At 49.5% G+C, this 15,991-nt stretch overlaps 1 protein-coding gene across 1 annotated transcript in view; it reads right to left on the bottom strand.

Moving 5' to 3' along the window:
• The window catches only part of ext1b (exostosin glycosyltransferase 1b), a 116,588-nt gene extending 101,002 nt beyond the window's left edge, over positions 1-15,586 (bottom strand). The window contains exon 1 of the mRNA XM_076106521.1: positions 13,655-15,586. Within this exon, the coding sequence (XP_075962636.1) occupies positions 13,655-14,598 (944 nt within the window). The 5' untranslated portion in view covers positions 14,599-15,586. The remainder of the gene's footprint in view (positions 1-13,654) is intronic.
• Between the last annotated feature and the right edge of the window lie 405 nt (positions 15,587-15,991).

Here is a 15,991-nt window from a genome sequence, read left to right as displayed (position 1 = left end):
CCAAAGGAAACTCAAATTCACTCAGGGCATTGAGGAAACTCAAAAAATACCTTATGGTAGCTAAGGCTATACAACAATATACCTCAGCTCTGGGTCAACAGGATTCTGGTAGTTGGTCCTCGGCCTGAGCAAATCTATTCAAACCTTTTATTGAACAAGTGTTACATGTGTGGCAAATCGGCATCAGTCCAGTATGAATAGTTTTGGTGTGTAAAGGCCTTAAATAGAGCAGATTTATATATTTTTTAAAAACAGGCAGACGTTCTTTAAAACAAATATTTTGAGCTGAAAGAGGAGCTGCTTTAGTTTGTGAGTCAAAGGAAGCAGAAGACGTAGTCTCACCCTGGTGGAAGTGGTTAAATGAGAAGGTGCAGAAGCTTTTTACAGCGCGGGCCAGCCTCAAACTCCCAACACGTAATGAGGATGATTGCGGGCCTTTTCTCTTCTGTAAACGTTGTGGTGGACTTTCAGAGGGCAGCGTGCCCAGAGCATGGACTCTGATCACAGCTGCTCACAGCAGCGCAGAGCTGTTTGTAAGGTATCTGTACACGAGTAATCCTACATGAGGGAACTGTGTATCCGACATGAAAGGAGATGAGTCAGATGCGACTACCATCGGTTCAGACATGGTACAAAATCTACAACAGGCTTCACAGAATGGAGCAACTTCCCCTCTTCTATTTAATCTCTATGAGCACTACGGAGACGATGCCGGTGTCTGATCCACAGTAATAGTTAAACTCGTATTAAAAAGGCCTGACTCCAGAGCTGCTGCGGAGGGAGACGTCTTTATCACCAACATCAACGAGGGGAAACGGGCTCTGATCAAACCACGGAGGAAGTCGAGATATGCAAGTTGTACGGATCAACTTCATACAATAGTTGTAATGAGAAAAAAGGAGATTCGTAAGATGTTTTTTTTGGGGGAGATTTAGGGGGATTTAAAATGGAACACGCACCGCAGATCTGGCAGCGACGATGAAGCCACGGCAAGCTCGGAAATGACAGAACCCTTAGATCTACTCGCCCGTCCCAAAAGATACGGCAGCTGGGAAATGCAAAGCGATGCATCTATTTTTTATTTTATTTTATTTTTTTTTTGAGGGGGGGGAGATGTAGCACGTCTGTTCCCATTCCAAAATAAAACCTCCCCTGTGCCGTCCCCTAAAAAGCTTATCAGCATCCAAAGATGGCGCCAGGCTTTTGAGGCTCATTTCGGTCTCGCTTCATACTCCACATTAAATGCAATTTATTGAATAATGAATCTCCTCTGCTCCTCCGACCGTGTGAACTCTGTAAATTCACTCAGCTTTCAACACCCCCCCCCCCCCCCAAAAAAAACAGACCTTCAAGGTCACTCTCTGACCCTGGATGGAATTCAAATTCAATTTTCTCCAAGTCAAAGTGTGCTGCTTGGTGCAAATGTTGGTGAAATCCCGGGCGAGCCTGTTCCTGTTACAAGGCCACACTGCACTGTACGTCTGCACGGTGATGTGTGGACATGCTACTTAATATGAAGAGCAAAAAAAACATGAATATTAAAAAAAAACTCCTCTTGCTGATACATAATTCATGTTTTGTAGCTTCTGGGGGTTCCACACGAGCGGCCACGGTTAGAGCTAGCGCCGGGTTTCGGCCAAACAAGATGCTGCTGAGTATGCGTGCGTGTGCGTGCGTGTGCGTACGTGTGCATGTGTGCGTGGACAGGGAGGAAGGAGCCGGGCGGGAGGGTTGCCTGACGACTTAAAAAAAAAGAAGAGCATTCACCGAGGAGAGCGGGAGACAAAAAAAAGTGGGAATGGAAGAACGCGCCACTGAATCAGCACTACCTTGCTAAAGGTGACACGAGCAGGCCTGGGAGCATTGCACAGCCACGCACATATGCAGGCGTAGATGCACAATTTAACACACTCACACACACACAGCTCAGACTGCAGTGTAAACCTAACACGTACTTGTCTGGATTTCTGTCTGTCCCCTGGTTGGCTACAGTGCAAACACTTTGCAGATACTCAGACAGAAAAAGCGATCCTCCACTGTCCAAGACAAAATACACACGCTAAAAAAAGAAAAGGTGACATACATGCAATAAATAGCAGGTATATTCAGACATTATTAGCTCATGCTCTCCTTAAGCTCCTGAAAAAAAGGTCCCGGTAGGATATAAGTGTGTGTTTAAAGATAGCAAGCTATGTAGCTGTGAGCAAATAGTCTCCAGTCACCAGATACCCCACACCAGGCCCACGAGCAAATGGAAGAGCTTCCTTTTAAAACACGCAGGACACACACACACACACACACACACACACACACACACACACACACACGTCTGGGAAACCGGAGGAGAATTTGACCCGTCACCTCAATATAGAAGCGATGATACTGAAAAGGCTTTTGAGCGGATCACACGGCGGGCCGACGCTGCTGATTAAATGCTCCCCGGAAATCTTTGGGGCATCTTCTACAGATGTCACACGTAAGTAAGAGGGTGAAAAAGGGAAGTGTTTGAAATGCATACACGCGGACAAATAATGAGGAAAATAGGCCTTTTGGACTTTGGAGTAGATTTCAAATGAATTGAACCATCTTGCCAGGTAGTAGATTGTGATGAAAGGCAATAGGTACTGGTTTAGCCAGAGCAGTGGAGGCTCTCGGGTTGACTTTTTAAGACGGGTGATGCAGTGGTGAGAACACTCGCCCACCTCTGCAGACTTCTGGGTTCAAGTCCCAGTAGACAATGCTCCACCAAACACAATTACAGGGTTGTTGTTGTTGTTTTGTAAGCCAGTGAAAGATTGCGTTTTGGTGGCTTCATTATTATCGTCTTAAAAGGAATACTTTTTATATGACCACTTCTTTTGTCCACTCGCCAAATGGCTAGTGAACGATCTAAATTTACCAGCCACTTAATAGATCACCATTGTTTGTTCGGCGTATTTTAACAGTGTTTGGTTAGCGGCTGGTGCCAAGTTTGTGCCCTCAAGAATTTAACACCGGGTGAGTAATTGATAAACAAATGGCCATTTTGTGGGCGAAGTATTCCATTTAAAGCAGGCAAATCTGGCTAAAGTTCAAATTATACAAAAATCGACTCATCCACGGCAATATCCTTTTTGGACGTGCCATTGCTACATATGCAGTTGGTACTGGAACTCTTAAACTGATGGCCACTCAACACCTCCAAGAGAGCGGTAAGATTAAAGCCAAGTGCATCTCAACCGTGGCCGATAATGAATACTGCTAATTAAGTCTGGTTCCCTGATTCTGCCGCTCATAACCAAGATGCAACTGGCACGACCATTTAAAATGTGTGCTGCTGCCGCTGGCTCGACACGTCTGTCCCCGGGGCATGTTTGGAAGGGGACGTGACAACACACATTCTAACTAAAGATATCCGTTACAATCGTACTATAGGAGCCGCACATTGAACGCCTCCTCGCTCCGCTCACCTGTCTCACTTCAGACAGCCAGGGAGCTCCGTGTCTCGCTTGCGAGCTGCGAAGGCAAACAAGATGCAGACGCTTCGAAAAACAAAGTGCTGTCGTGTCACAACTTTCCGGGGGAAATAAACACTTCAATTCAACCCCCATAAAAGGAAACGCACCCCGTCGAGCTGCGAACCAAAGCGGGATGCTCTGCTACAGGTCTTCCATCTTTAATCCCCCTATTGTCTTTCTACTCTCCTCTTCTTCCTTTACCTCAGGGCCTCCGATTCTTGACGGGATCACTAGCTTTTCCAAGCTCTTTTTTCTTTTGAGGGGGTTGCTTTGATAGCAGGGATGCGGTTGGATAGACACCACCAGTTGGGATGCAGCAGGGCAAAAATAAAGCCACTGAAACCGGAAGATTGTCCCACTGCTCGGCGATAAGAGCCGCAGAAAGTGGCAGAAAAGGCAGCGGAATATCAGCTCACAGGAATATATATCTGTCACTTGCTGGGTCTGCTGCCATGAATCTGTGTGGAAATGACTCACGAGAAATCCCCTTATTCTTAAAATGTTTCCATCAATGACGCAATGAGATGGTACCGAGGGCCAGGGCCCTTTTCCACACGCATGCAGAATTAAATAGTTGTGTAAGTGGGCTCTTTTAGGAGGTGGGAGTGCGAGACACACGAAATGACTGCATAAAAGAGAAGAAGGTAAATTGGGAGTTGGGAACAGCGAGGAGAAGAAAAGGCAGGAAGAAATTGAAGAGAAGGAGAGTGGGCGTCGATTTTAAATATCCACCAGAAGCTGCACTTTGTCCTACATTGCCTCCCTGAAAAACAAGCATGCACTCCTTCTCTTTTATCTGAATAGGAGGCCCCGTCAAGCTCTTGAATAAACGCCACCAAACAAACTGTCAGGGAAACTGGGAAGAAACGGCGTAACACCAAAATGATCCTTTCCTTCCTCTCTCCGGTCAATCATACACCCACGCTCTGGGCATACTGAGACTCGCCTCGGTGAGACCAGATGCCTCCTTCCCTTGCAACCGTCTCCTCCACCTCCTCCCCCCTAGTTAGATTTGGCTCCGCCACCGATCCGTGAAGTGCCGTGGAGTCTGCCAAACCAGGACATGGCTGTCGATGGCAGGGCCTGCGAGAGCGGCCACCGTTGCCCGCTGTAGCCCCGGCGTCAAAAGGGAACGGGTAGAGGTGCGCGAGGAAGAGAGGCCACAGCGGCCGGAAGAGTCAGGGTTAGCGGAGAGGGGTGACACACGAGGGAGTGAAAAGGGGACCATATGGGGAGGCTGCGATGTCAACAAGGCACAAGTGATCCCTCTGGAAAGAGAGCAAACTTTGGCACAATGGGAGCCCCCTTGGAGCACCCGGGGGCCGCCCCGACTTTTACACCCAACATGAGTGGAAGTCAAAGCGAGCCATAAAGCATGATGAACCAGATGGGGGAAAGAGCCCTTCCATCAGCCTGCCAGGCAGCCCGATCTGCTCCAACAAAACCCCCTTTCTCTCCTCCCAGCCCTGGCCCCTTAAACGTTGAGCCAGGCACACATTCTTCAGTGACATAATGCTTTTTTAAGCTATTGCCCTCTTCAACTCCCCCACTCCACCACCTCCTCTTTACCCTTACTCAGCCCCCCCCCCCCCCTTTTTTGCCAATTACTATTTAAATATGAATACTAGCCGAGGGGTTTGAGTGTTTGTTTTTGCTCCTGTGGCGGTGAGAAGTGAGGGAGGAAGGTCGGCGCACAAGCTGACGTCAACGATCTGCCATCCCCATTGAAGTGCCGGCAGTAGGTGCTCGCTGAACGGCCTCTCGGGGCCATAAAAGCTGCCATAAAAACTAGCTACTACTACCTCCCCCTCCTTTTCCCCAGTGGAGCTGCTGCAAGCGCCCCGAGGGAGTCGCGGAGCTCGCAGGAGGCGAGGCCTGCAACAACTGCTGACACTGATGAGTCTGTGTAGAGCTCTTTATCGGGAGCAAAAACGTCCGCCCTTTAACGAGTCCTGCATGTACGTCAGTGTACCCATGACATATATAGGCCGGAGTTTCTGCCCACTGCCCCTCATTGATGAGATAACCCTGGTCAGGTGCTCCACAGAGCGGGGGGACCGCAGAGTTATTCAGGAAGAGGGACAAATCCCCGGGAGCACTGGGACCAGCGGCAACCCCCTCTTTCCACACACACACACACACACACACTCACACACACACACACCCTGACCTCTCATGCACTAACAATTCTCTTACAGTGAAACTCGTGTTCGCTTGACTGGACACACAAGCAAACAGGAAGGATAATCGAGAAATTAGAGCCTTGCACAGAGCCGAGGGCTTAAAGAGTCCATTACTTAACTATGTATTTTCGGATCAGAAACAACACAAAAACAAACTGATCGATGCAGCGGTAGACCAGCAGCTCCCGTGTTCTGCGAGGTGAAATTACTGCTTTTGTCAAAGTAGTCTCGTGGCTTTGAAGAGGGTTAAGTGGTGAAAATATTCGAGCAGTCATTAAAATAGTGACTCTGCATGTCTGCAAAAAACTAGGTAATGAACACTGCAGCAGTTGAACGTGGGAATGCTGGAATGACGGAGTGCGCTGGGAGCAGCGTCGCCCCCTGTCTCAGCATGCCCCGTGCCACGGAAAAAGGAAAGCAGAGATTTTTGAATACTTTGTCTCTCTACATTAAAAAAAAAAAAAAAAAAAAAGGACAGATGTCAGGACTCATCGTGCTCTCCAAAAACCTGCAGACAGCAGCCATATCTTCCTCTCATCCCTCCTCAGCGGGGAATTTAATGAGAAGCCAATCATGTGTCGGTCCTGATCATCACTTTATTTATTATTTTGCCTCAGCCAGTCACACACCTGTGGTTTAATTGAGTTCACAAGGACCCAATCAGCTTCAAGAGTTTTCCAAACAAACTGCGCTGCTACTCCCTTACCTGTCCGCACACAAACTTTTTACATCGCCGTGTCAGCACTAGTTAAGGATGATGGCGCTTCAAGAGTGACACAAAGAGAGAGAGAGAGAGAGAGAGAGAGAGAGAGAGGATGGGGGGGGCTTTACAACTTTTACTGTTATGGCTGTGCCAGTTATTAATTCATCCCTCTAAAAAAAATTTCCTGACAGTTCTAGGGAAGCATGGAGGTTTGATGCCTTGTTATTCCTCACTCTTTCATTACTGCTACCGCGAGCACAACAAGCGCTCTGACCGGTCGCTTTCTCTCAGGGTGGAAGTGGGCAGCTTTTAATAAAGGAAGTGATTCCGGGGGGCCGGCCTACTGCTGTGGTAATACCGCTCATCGATTTTCATTTTGGGGCGGGAACCTCCCAGCTGATCAATCTCTTTCTACACAAACTAGCCGGCAGCTGGCCTGGGAAGGGGGGATATGGTTCTGGGCTTCACGAGTTCATGTCCACCCCCGCTAGTTCTGTCTTTCTCTCGCTCCCCCCCCCCCCCCCCACCCACCTCTGAGGCCAGGGGCGGCTTGGCTGTGCTGGTAATCCCTCAATGAATGTGGGTCAGTGCGTTGGGCTTTGCCTTCGTCACTCACTGAGGGGACAGACAGCGGGGTCGCGACCCCGGTCATCCTGCGTGCACACACACACACACACGTGCACCCACATACAAAGACAATGACTGAGACGTAGGGACGCTCACACACACACACACACACACACACACACACACACACACACACACACACACACACACACACACACACACACACAAACAAACAAACACAAAAAAGACATGGATGGATGAGCAGCCACACACGGACAAAACTCACACAGACGAAAACAACTCCAACTTCAATGCAGATCTGAGATTAGTCGAGCCAGAATGATTAGAAGATTAATGGAGTAGTTGACTGACAGAAAATAAATTAACAGCTTACTTTTAACGGTTCTGATAATCGGTTGATCGCGCGAGTGATTCTTTAAGCAAAGATGCCCAACATTGTGCTGGTGGCAGCACGTCGGATGCGAATATCGTGTGCTTGTCTCACTCTGCTGCGACAGTAGACTGAACGTTTTTCACATTTTGGAAAGCTGGTGACAAAACAAGACAGTTGAAGCCGCCGCCTTGGGAATCTGGGGCCATTTTTGTGGAACGAACAGTTAATGGAGAACATGATCGATACATAAATACAGAACAAAAAGGTACGATAAGATCAAGACACAGCAATACTTAAAATTATTAAAAATGGCCTGTGTTGTTTAACAAGGCAAACATATCAAACATATTCTGGTTCCAGCTCCTTAAATATGAGGATTTGTTTTTGTCTCTTTCGTATCACTGCAAATTGAATATGTGCTTTTTTTTTTTTTACTGCTATCTAAAGACATAACCTCGGCCTCGAGGAACTGTTCGACATCTTTTAGACATCCAAAGAGGAAATGATCGTTGTTAGCTGCGCCCCCAATAAAAAAAGATGGTAACTCCTTAACTCAAGTTTATCACCAGAGACTGTTGTCTGCTGAGAAGCACCAGTTATGGAAGAAACAGACGCAGCGCCAGACGGGCGCCACGGCAGAAATACTGCCAAGTCGACTTCTCTCATGTAACGGTGACACGGTGACTCGCCCCAGATAAAACCGAAACGAGGCTGAAGCAACTGGAATGCACAAACGAGACGGTGAAAATGAGGACTGAGAGACAGAGATAATGAAAGTCAGGGGTGTGTGTGTGTGTGTGTGTGTGTGTGTATAGATGGCCTGATAAGATAAGAAGTCATGCGCCGAAAATCTGTCCACACATGCACCGCATTCTAACTTATTATCCTCCGCATCATTAACATTCACTGTCACGAGCTCGGGACTTTATCTAAGAGAGAGCAGGCAATCATGAAATATTCATGATTTATTAATCGGACCGCGGAAAAACAAACAATGGCAACCCGGGGAGTGCGACACCCTCTCCTGCGAGATAGCAACGGGGCTGTGGCATTCTCCAAAAACCTCCAACGGGAGTCTGCTATCAGGCGGCGCCGCGCTGGCGTTCAGGTGAATGCCAGTATTCCCACTCATAAAAGTGTTTGTCTGAGATAAGGTGGAGAAGAAGTGTTGCTGGTTTTCTTCACTTGGCCCAGATCAGCTACTGCCTCTCAGTCTGTGGCAGCGTGTCAACAAAATGTCAACCGCAGCGTCGTCATTAAAAGAAGAAGGAAAAAAAAAAAGAAAAGGGAAATGGAAATGTGGCGGGGAGCCATCTCCAGCTAAATCACATCAGTGTTTCCATGTCGTTGTGAGGGGAGGGAGGGAGGAAGGGAGGAAGGGAGGGGAAAGTATAGAAGAAACCCAAGCAAAGGGAGGGAAGGTAAGGGAAAGTAAAACAGGAGACGTGGAAACAACAAAAAAAGGGATGACGGGCCTCCTTCCTCTTTTTCTCCCTCTCCGACCACTCGTCGCGCTTTTGGGAGGATTTGCTCAAGTAAGGGGAGAAAGAATTCTGCTGATGACAGAAAAATGAAAGTGCCGCAGCGCTTGGTGCGACGTTACCGTCATTGACTCCTAATGGGAAAAATAATAATTCCCACGACACGCGCAATTTTCTGGACTACCTATTTATTTCATCCCGACTCAGGCAGCGCACCCCGACATACTATTATCACTCAATCTCACACCCACTTGCTCTTCTCCTTCATCTCCTTACACACACGCGCGCGCGCGCACACACATGCGCACACACACACACACACACACTTTCAGGCATCTTCTGCATCTCCACTTGACTTTCTGGTTCTCTAAATCTCTCCCCCCCCCTCCCTCCCTTACACTTCCTGTCACCGCCCTCCCACTCTGTTTTTTCCGCCGTCGAGTCCCTCGGGTGACCTGGAGCGGCAGCTGCCAGTGAAGTAGCTAAAGTACAAAGTCAATACGTGCCAACACTGCTGGTTAAGTATTAAATGGGGACGGATGATGATGACGCTGGGGTTAGCCAGAGGAAGGCTTAACAGCGAGCAAACAAAAAGGTGTGTGTGCAGTTGGACTTTATTAATGGAACATTTAATAGTTACAATGATGCGACTCGTGACGTTAGATCAGGGGTCACCAACATTTTTTTAAACAGAGCTACTTCAAGGGTACCAAGTAGTACGAAGGGCTACTTATTTGATACAAACTTCCTGAATAACAAAATTGCACAGATCACCTTTTAATAATAATAATATATGTGAAGAGACTGTTTGATCACATGTCAGTTAATTATTCCTCACAATAATTATTAAGAATGATTTCCACAACAATGATGGTATAGCTACACATACATATTTAAACATGCAACTTTTATTTCTGTTAATCTGTTTCAACATTTGAAAGTCAGAGGTATCACATCTCTGATATTTTTGTATCATCACATGATCAAAGCCGGTTACTTTTGCACATAGCGCCTGCTGGTGAATGATGCAGTGGTAATGTAGACATTTTGCAAAGTCTGGGTCACCTTTGCATTGCGCAATGAAGCCTGCATGCCGGCCCGTCATCGCCGGAGCCCCGTCTGTTGTCACCGACACAAGCTTTTCCAATGGTACCTTTTTCTCAACGAAGAAACCAGTAAACAGTCTCGTCTATAGCCGAGCGGGGGATCCAACCCTCCGAGGCGCGCGAGCGTCTTCGGGCGCCCGCGTTCAAACCTCTAGTCTGGGCCTTTTCGGTCGGATTGCCCCGCGGCCTGTTCCGAGGATTTACGGACCTGACGACGGGGTGCGCTCGCGGCGCGCGTCTGGTGCCAACGGGAAGCGCCCGCCATTCGTAACCTGAAAACCTAGTGCGGTGCGGCGGCCTCTTCCTGGCTGTCCGCCGTGCGCCTCCGGGTACCCAACTCTCTTATGACAAGAAATAGTCATTTTAAAATCTACACTAATGCGTTTTTGATAAAAAAATAACAGCAACTACAATTTTAGACGGAGCTCCAATGGTGACTAGTGCTATTTTTAGAACATGCCTTGCGGGCGACTCACGTGGTCCCTGCGGGCGACAGGGTGCCCGCGGGCACCGTGTTGGCTACCTCTGGTTTAGATGCACTTTTGATTTTTGCAGGATAACGTGCTGGCCGGTGGAATACGGAGAACTCGCAGTACTCACATCCTGGGTTTAATGTATGAAGTAACTAAGCCTTCGTGTAAAGGGAAAGTAGTCCTCGTTAGGTGACGTAACGCAACAAAACACCCACGCCTGAAGTGATTCAGTATCGAAAAACAGGAAGTCCACAAAATGTGACTTCCTACTTAAAAATAAATTTATTTTCCACAAAATGAGATCACGCAGAGCTGGAAACAGAAAGTCTTACATATCTAGGAAGGAGTGCGCCAGGAAAGGAGGTTTAGTCACCACAAGGCATACGGTGGCGCTCAACGTGAAATTTGTTCAATTGTCGGGCCTGTAACAGCCTTTCACTGTCCGCTCCTGGGATCATTGTCAGCGGTGCTGAAAACTCACTGGATAGTGGAGCAGTGAATGGGGCCCTTTCATCAGCGCTTGGCCATGGAAGTGGACCGGAGTGACTCCAATTGAAAGCTATTGCAGCTAAGAAAATCAATTGAATAAATGTGCACAGCATGGCGCATTGTGTGTGAGTGAGTGTGTGTGGATGGGAGCTGATTCAAGTGCCTATACACCGGCTCCCAGTGTGCCCTCCTGCTGCTGCATTCCTTTAGTAGAGCAGCATTCCTCTGGAAGGCAACGAGGTGAAAGGTCAGGAGGCGAAGGTGAGATTGGACGTAGCATATAGCCACCAGCCGTGGAAGCGTGTGTGTTTGTGGTCGGCGGGTGGATGCATGTGGACTGTAAACAACAAGAGAAGAAGAGGCCAGAGCGACCCGCATCCCTTCCTTCGTGTTCAAACGTCATGTGCGAGGCTACACTCTCAGAGCATCCAGGTATGTGCTTGTAATACTGCACAGCCAGCCGGCCTGCTTTGGGCGATGCTCCCTCTTCAGCCGCGAACAGCTGCTCTGACACGTGTGTGCATTCCTGAGTCTGAACCGCAGCGTCCCCGCAAAGCATCGCATGTCCGCCCTCAGCCATATGGAGGCGGAGCGCCGAGACCGGCGGGCTACACGTGGATCCGTGTACCCGAGGGAGCTACGTCAGGGTTTTATTTTTTTTTAAGCAAAGCCAGGGCTGACACCCAAAGGGGTTTGAATTAGACTCAAACGAAAGGCATCACTTTGATAAAAGAAACGAGGAGGAAAAAAATGCTTTAAATGTTATTAGGTTCACTATGTTGCCAGGTGCAAGTAGGCTAGCAATCTAAACCCACGTTAAAAAAAAAAAAGCAGCTAACTCGATTCCCCAACACGGATACAACGAAGAAGTGGGAGGAGTTTAATAAGCATGCTAAATGCTCTAAAAGTGTCATGCTGGAATAAAATTCGATTCACTGAGTTTGAGGCGGGGACAGAAATCCGATGCAGTGTCGATGATGGAAATGAAATGACTAACGGGGCGGCGGTATTGATCAAAGATAAACCAGCCGTGAAGCCCACTGCAGTGGAAAGTGTGGGCAGCGAGAGCTTCGGGTCCCTGAACGGCAGCGTCGACCGTTGGCACCGAGATGTTCCAGAGAAGGAGGGTAGCTCTGGGAACTGAGCCGCGAGCGGAGCAGAGGTGGGCCGTCCGGTGGCGAATGGAATGTCAGATAATGGATGGTGACGCGGAGCCCAAGGCATCCAGGGGGGGGGGGGGGGGGGGGAGAGAATGAGTGCCGGGGGGGGGGGATGACGAATGGATCGACAAGTGCATGCTTGTAAAGTTTTGTTCGAGCTCACTTTTTGGCATCATCTGTGTTAGGAGGTTTTAGAGTTAATTTCAAGTTCAAAGAGAGTCACTTCCCCTGTAAAGTGATGTGCAATTGCCCCCCCCCCCCCACACACGGAAATATGTGTAGGTTAACTTTCCGTATACTCCCCATCTATCCTTCCCCTTCACCTTGAAATGCTGTGTGTGCGTGTATACAGGGAAACAAACACAACCACAAGTAGGAACAATGTCGACAAGTGCTGTTTACACAAGCCCGAGTCCATCCAGGCTTCACGGAAAGGCCCGGGATCCACGGGACAGGCTGATAAATGCAGATCAAACCGCTGTCACTCACATAGAAGTGAACCCGACAGCGGAGTTCGCCACGTAAGCCGGCTATGTAAACCAAACGCCTTCTATACTGAAACATGCAGCTGCTGAAGGGGGGGAAATGGGGATCATTAATTACCACCTTGACATAACGGTAGACCTCCAAAATTAGAGGTAATCAACTAGCCCCGGGGGCTAAGTGGGAAGGATGGCACTAACTCTCAGAAATGAAGGTGATAATTAACCTATTACGGCTGATTTATTCGCACTAAATCGCTTCATCTTTCAACCAAACTTGTTCACACGCCACCGCGCGCATAAACTCCAACCCGCGTGCGCCTCCTCGGTTTGCCGAGGACGCAGCGGTAGTAGCGACACGGTACACCGGAGCGGCGGTTCTGACCATTTCCAGTGCGAGAACTCCCACCGTCGACTTTCACTTAGTTTGCACCAAGCGCAGGGCTGCAAAATCAGACGTGTCCCTGCATATCCTGGTGAAGGCTGCAGTATTCCCATGGAGTGGAGGTGGAAGGTGGTGGAGGGGAGGGGAGGGGGGGGGGGGGGGGGGGGGGGTGAATTCCTTCATAGGAAAGGAGGGAGGAGAGGGTGTCCAGGGAGCTAATAGACTGGCTGGAGAGCTTTTCACTTCATGCTTGAAAGGGAGCGCGGAGGGTAAAACCCAGTCATGTGGGGGTGGGGGGGGGGGGGGGGGGCATAAAAGGCTTGGTTAACTATATGAGCTGCAGTTGGGAGTCTTTACAGGGCTCACATTCACTGATATCTAATGGGTTAACACTGCGATATATGACTAGATTTTTATAAAAAAAAAAGATATATATTTGGAGGAAGTGCTTCAATCCTATATCTCAGTTTGGGAAAGACATGAGAATTGAAATGGCTCCACACACACACACACACACACACACACACACACACACACACACACACACACACACACACACACACACACACACACACACACACACACACACACACACACAAAACCTTAAAGCTCTGGGGGTTTTTTTTTTGGGGGGGGGGGGGGGGGAGTGACAGCTCCAAACACCTGGATCATGTGCCCAAAAGTTTGAAAGCATCAAAGGAAACAACTTTTTTTTACCCTCAGCCACAACTTACTTGTCATACTCCGCGTTGTCCTTGTCGCAGCGCGCGTCCTTGTGCTTCTGCCAGTCCTTGCCGTGCTTGCAGGTGGTGAGCAGCACCACGTCCTCCGCGTTGTGCACGTGGTGCAGGGCATTCCTGGTGTCCGAGCCGATGCCCGTCAGGTAGCGCTTCCCCTTGAACACCAGCATGTACTTTCTGAAAGGCGGGATCGAGTTGTACTTGAGGAAGCCCCGCTCCCCGCCGGTCCTCGGGTGCTCCTTGGAGAAGAGCGGGATGGACACGTCGAAGCTGGGCCGGAAGTTCTCGGTGCTGATGCTGGCCTTGGCCAACATGGCCTGGCCGATGTCGAAGCCCAGGTCTTCCGTGTAGTCCGGCCACGTCCCCGAGTACAGGTTAAATATGAGGTGGTTCCTGCCGTCGTTCCACAGAGGCAGGTTCTGGACCTTGGTCTTTAGGTTGTGGACGTATTGCGGGGACAGCTGGTCCCGGTCCAGAGTGTCCAGACTCAGGATGAACAGACACGCTTGCCCGGGGTCCGAGGTGTAAAACCCGGAGCCCTCGATGGCCGATAAAATATTCTGATAGCTCTCGGAGATCTTCTCCCCCTTCTGCAGCGGGTAAACGTAAACTTTGAATCCGTTCTTCTGACACGGAGAGAAATCAAAGCAGGAGTCCATGCGGCACCGCTTGCCTTTGTAAACACTCGTGTTGACGTCCCTCTTCTGCCTCGGAGATATGTGCAGGTTGTACTCCTCGGTGTCCGTCTGATCCCAGGGCAGGAAAAGGTGTAACGGGTCCGAGAAGTGAGGCCAGGGCTGGTCGGGCCGGTACCCGTTTCGGCTGCGGTCATGCCGGCTCCTGCTCGCCGCTGGAAGTTGAACCCCTCCGAGGCAGAAGAGAAGCGCCAGACACGCACCGGCGGAGAGCAGGATCAGGTAGCGTTTTTTGGCCTGCATGTGTCCTGGCAACAGGGGCGAGTCGTTTAAGAATAAAAAATGTAAAGTGGCCCGAAGTTAGGCTCTCACCAACCCCGGCTGCACCGCTCCATCCCCCGGCAGCCTCCACGGATCCCCAACCCCCCTTCTGCGTATTCGGTTCCCAAATCCAGCAATTGATCCAGTGCATGTGGGCGATTTTCTTTTGTTGTTAAAAGTATTGCCCCGTTCTCCCTCTTCTGTAGAGTTTCACCATATCGCACGCGCGCCTACGGTAAAAGCTCCGTGCTTCCCCGGACCCGCTCGGACACAATCACGCGCGGCGGCGACTCTCTTCCCCGGCGCTTCTCCTCGCCGTCATTCAGGCTGCCTGCACGGGGCTATTCAAATGGGAAACTGTCCGGCAGCCGTCTGGTAACTCTCTCTCTCGCGCGCGCGCTCTGTGTTCCCCGGGCGAGCAGCGGCAGGGGTCCCCGAGGCTCTCCCAGACGGAAAGGTATACCCCGGTTTGGATGTTAAACTCGCAAACACATTTGCCCAGGGAGCGTAAAGACCCGTCGGTGTGGTGCCGCCGCGCTCGAATCCAAAATGCCTCCGGTTGAATTAGTCCTATTCCCCCTCTTTTATCGCTCCATGGTCCCGTGTGAAGAGAAGCAACACAACATAAAACACCGGGGGAAGAAGCGACGTAGCGCAGCAGCGGCTCAGCGGTACAACTGTAACCTGACGAATCCCTGCATGTCTCTCCTTATTTATCACAGCCTCCACACACACTGCCCTCGCACGCGCCGATATAACATGAAAAAACACATCGGCGGGGAGCCGCGCCGCACGCGAAGTTATCCGGTCGACACGAGGCAAACGAAGGCTAACCACACACCGGGCGGATAGCTGAGAAAAATGTTCAAAAAAAAGACGGGATTCCTGGATCCTAGTGTCCAATTACCGAGTGCTCAGTCGTCCCGATTGTTAGTCCGTAACATTCCAATCCCGACACGACGGCAGCTGACGGTGCCGTCCCATCGATGCCCACAGGCGCCGCTGATTGGTCCGTCTGTGGGAACGGAAGAGGCGGGACCTTCGGGGAATGCACCCATTCATAACCGGGGTCTTCCGCTTGTGCAAATTATCTAATTGTGAGCCTATGGAAGTCGGTTGGAGATGTGCCAGAGAGCAAAGCACACCTCAGTAACAAAGATTTCCACTGAGAGGTTGTATTGAGATGATATTCAGTCACATGTCTGCACACATTCTAGTTGTATCAAGTCAGAAACTATTATTTTGCTTTACACTCATAATTTATGGGTATGGTAGCTTTTACTTGTGTATTACACATATGTGCTTCTTTATCTCTGTGCTATTTACGTTATTTTCTAATCTTTCTAATCTGTTTTTTATAGGCTACAGCATGCTC

Source organism: Anarhichas minor, unplaced genomic scaffold (assembly GCF_050575085.1).
Source record: "Anarhichas minor isolate MPS153535 unplaced genomic scaffold, ASM5057508v1 ptg000033l, whole genome shotgun sequence".
Lineage (NCBI taxonomy): Eukaryota > Metazoa > Chordata > Actinopteri > Perciformes > Anarhichadidae > Anarhichas > Anarhichas minor.
Note: the sequence above shows the minus strand (reverse complement) of the source record. Positions and strands in the feature narration are given on the sequence as shown.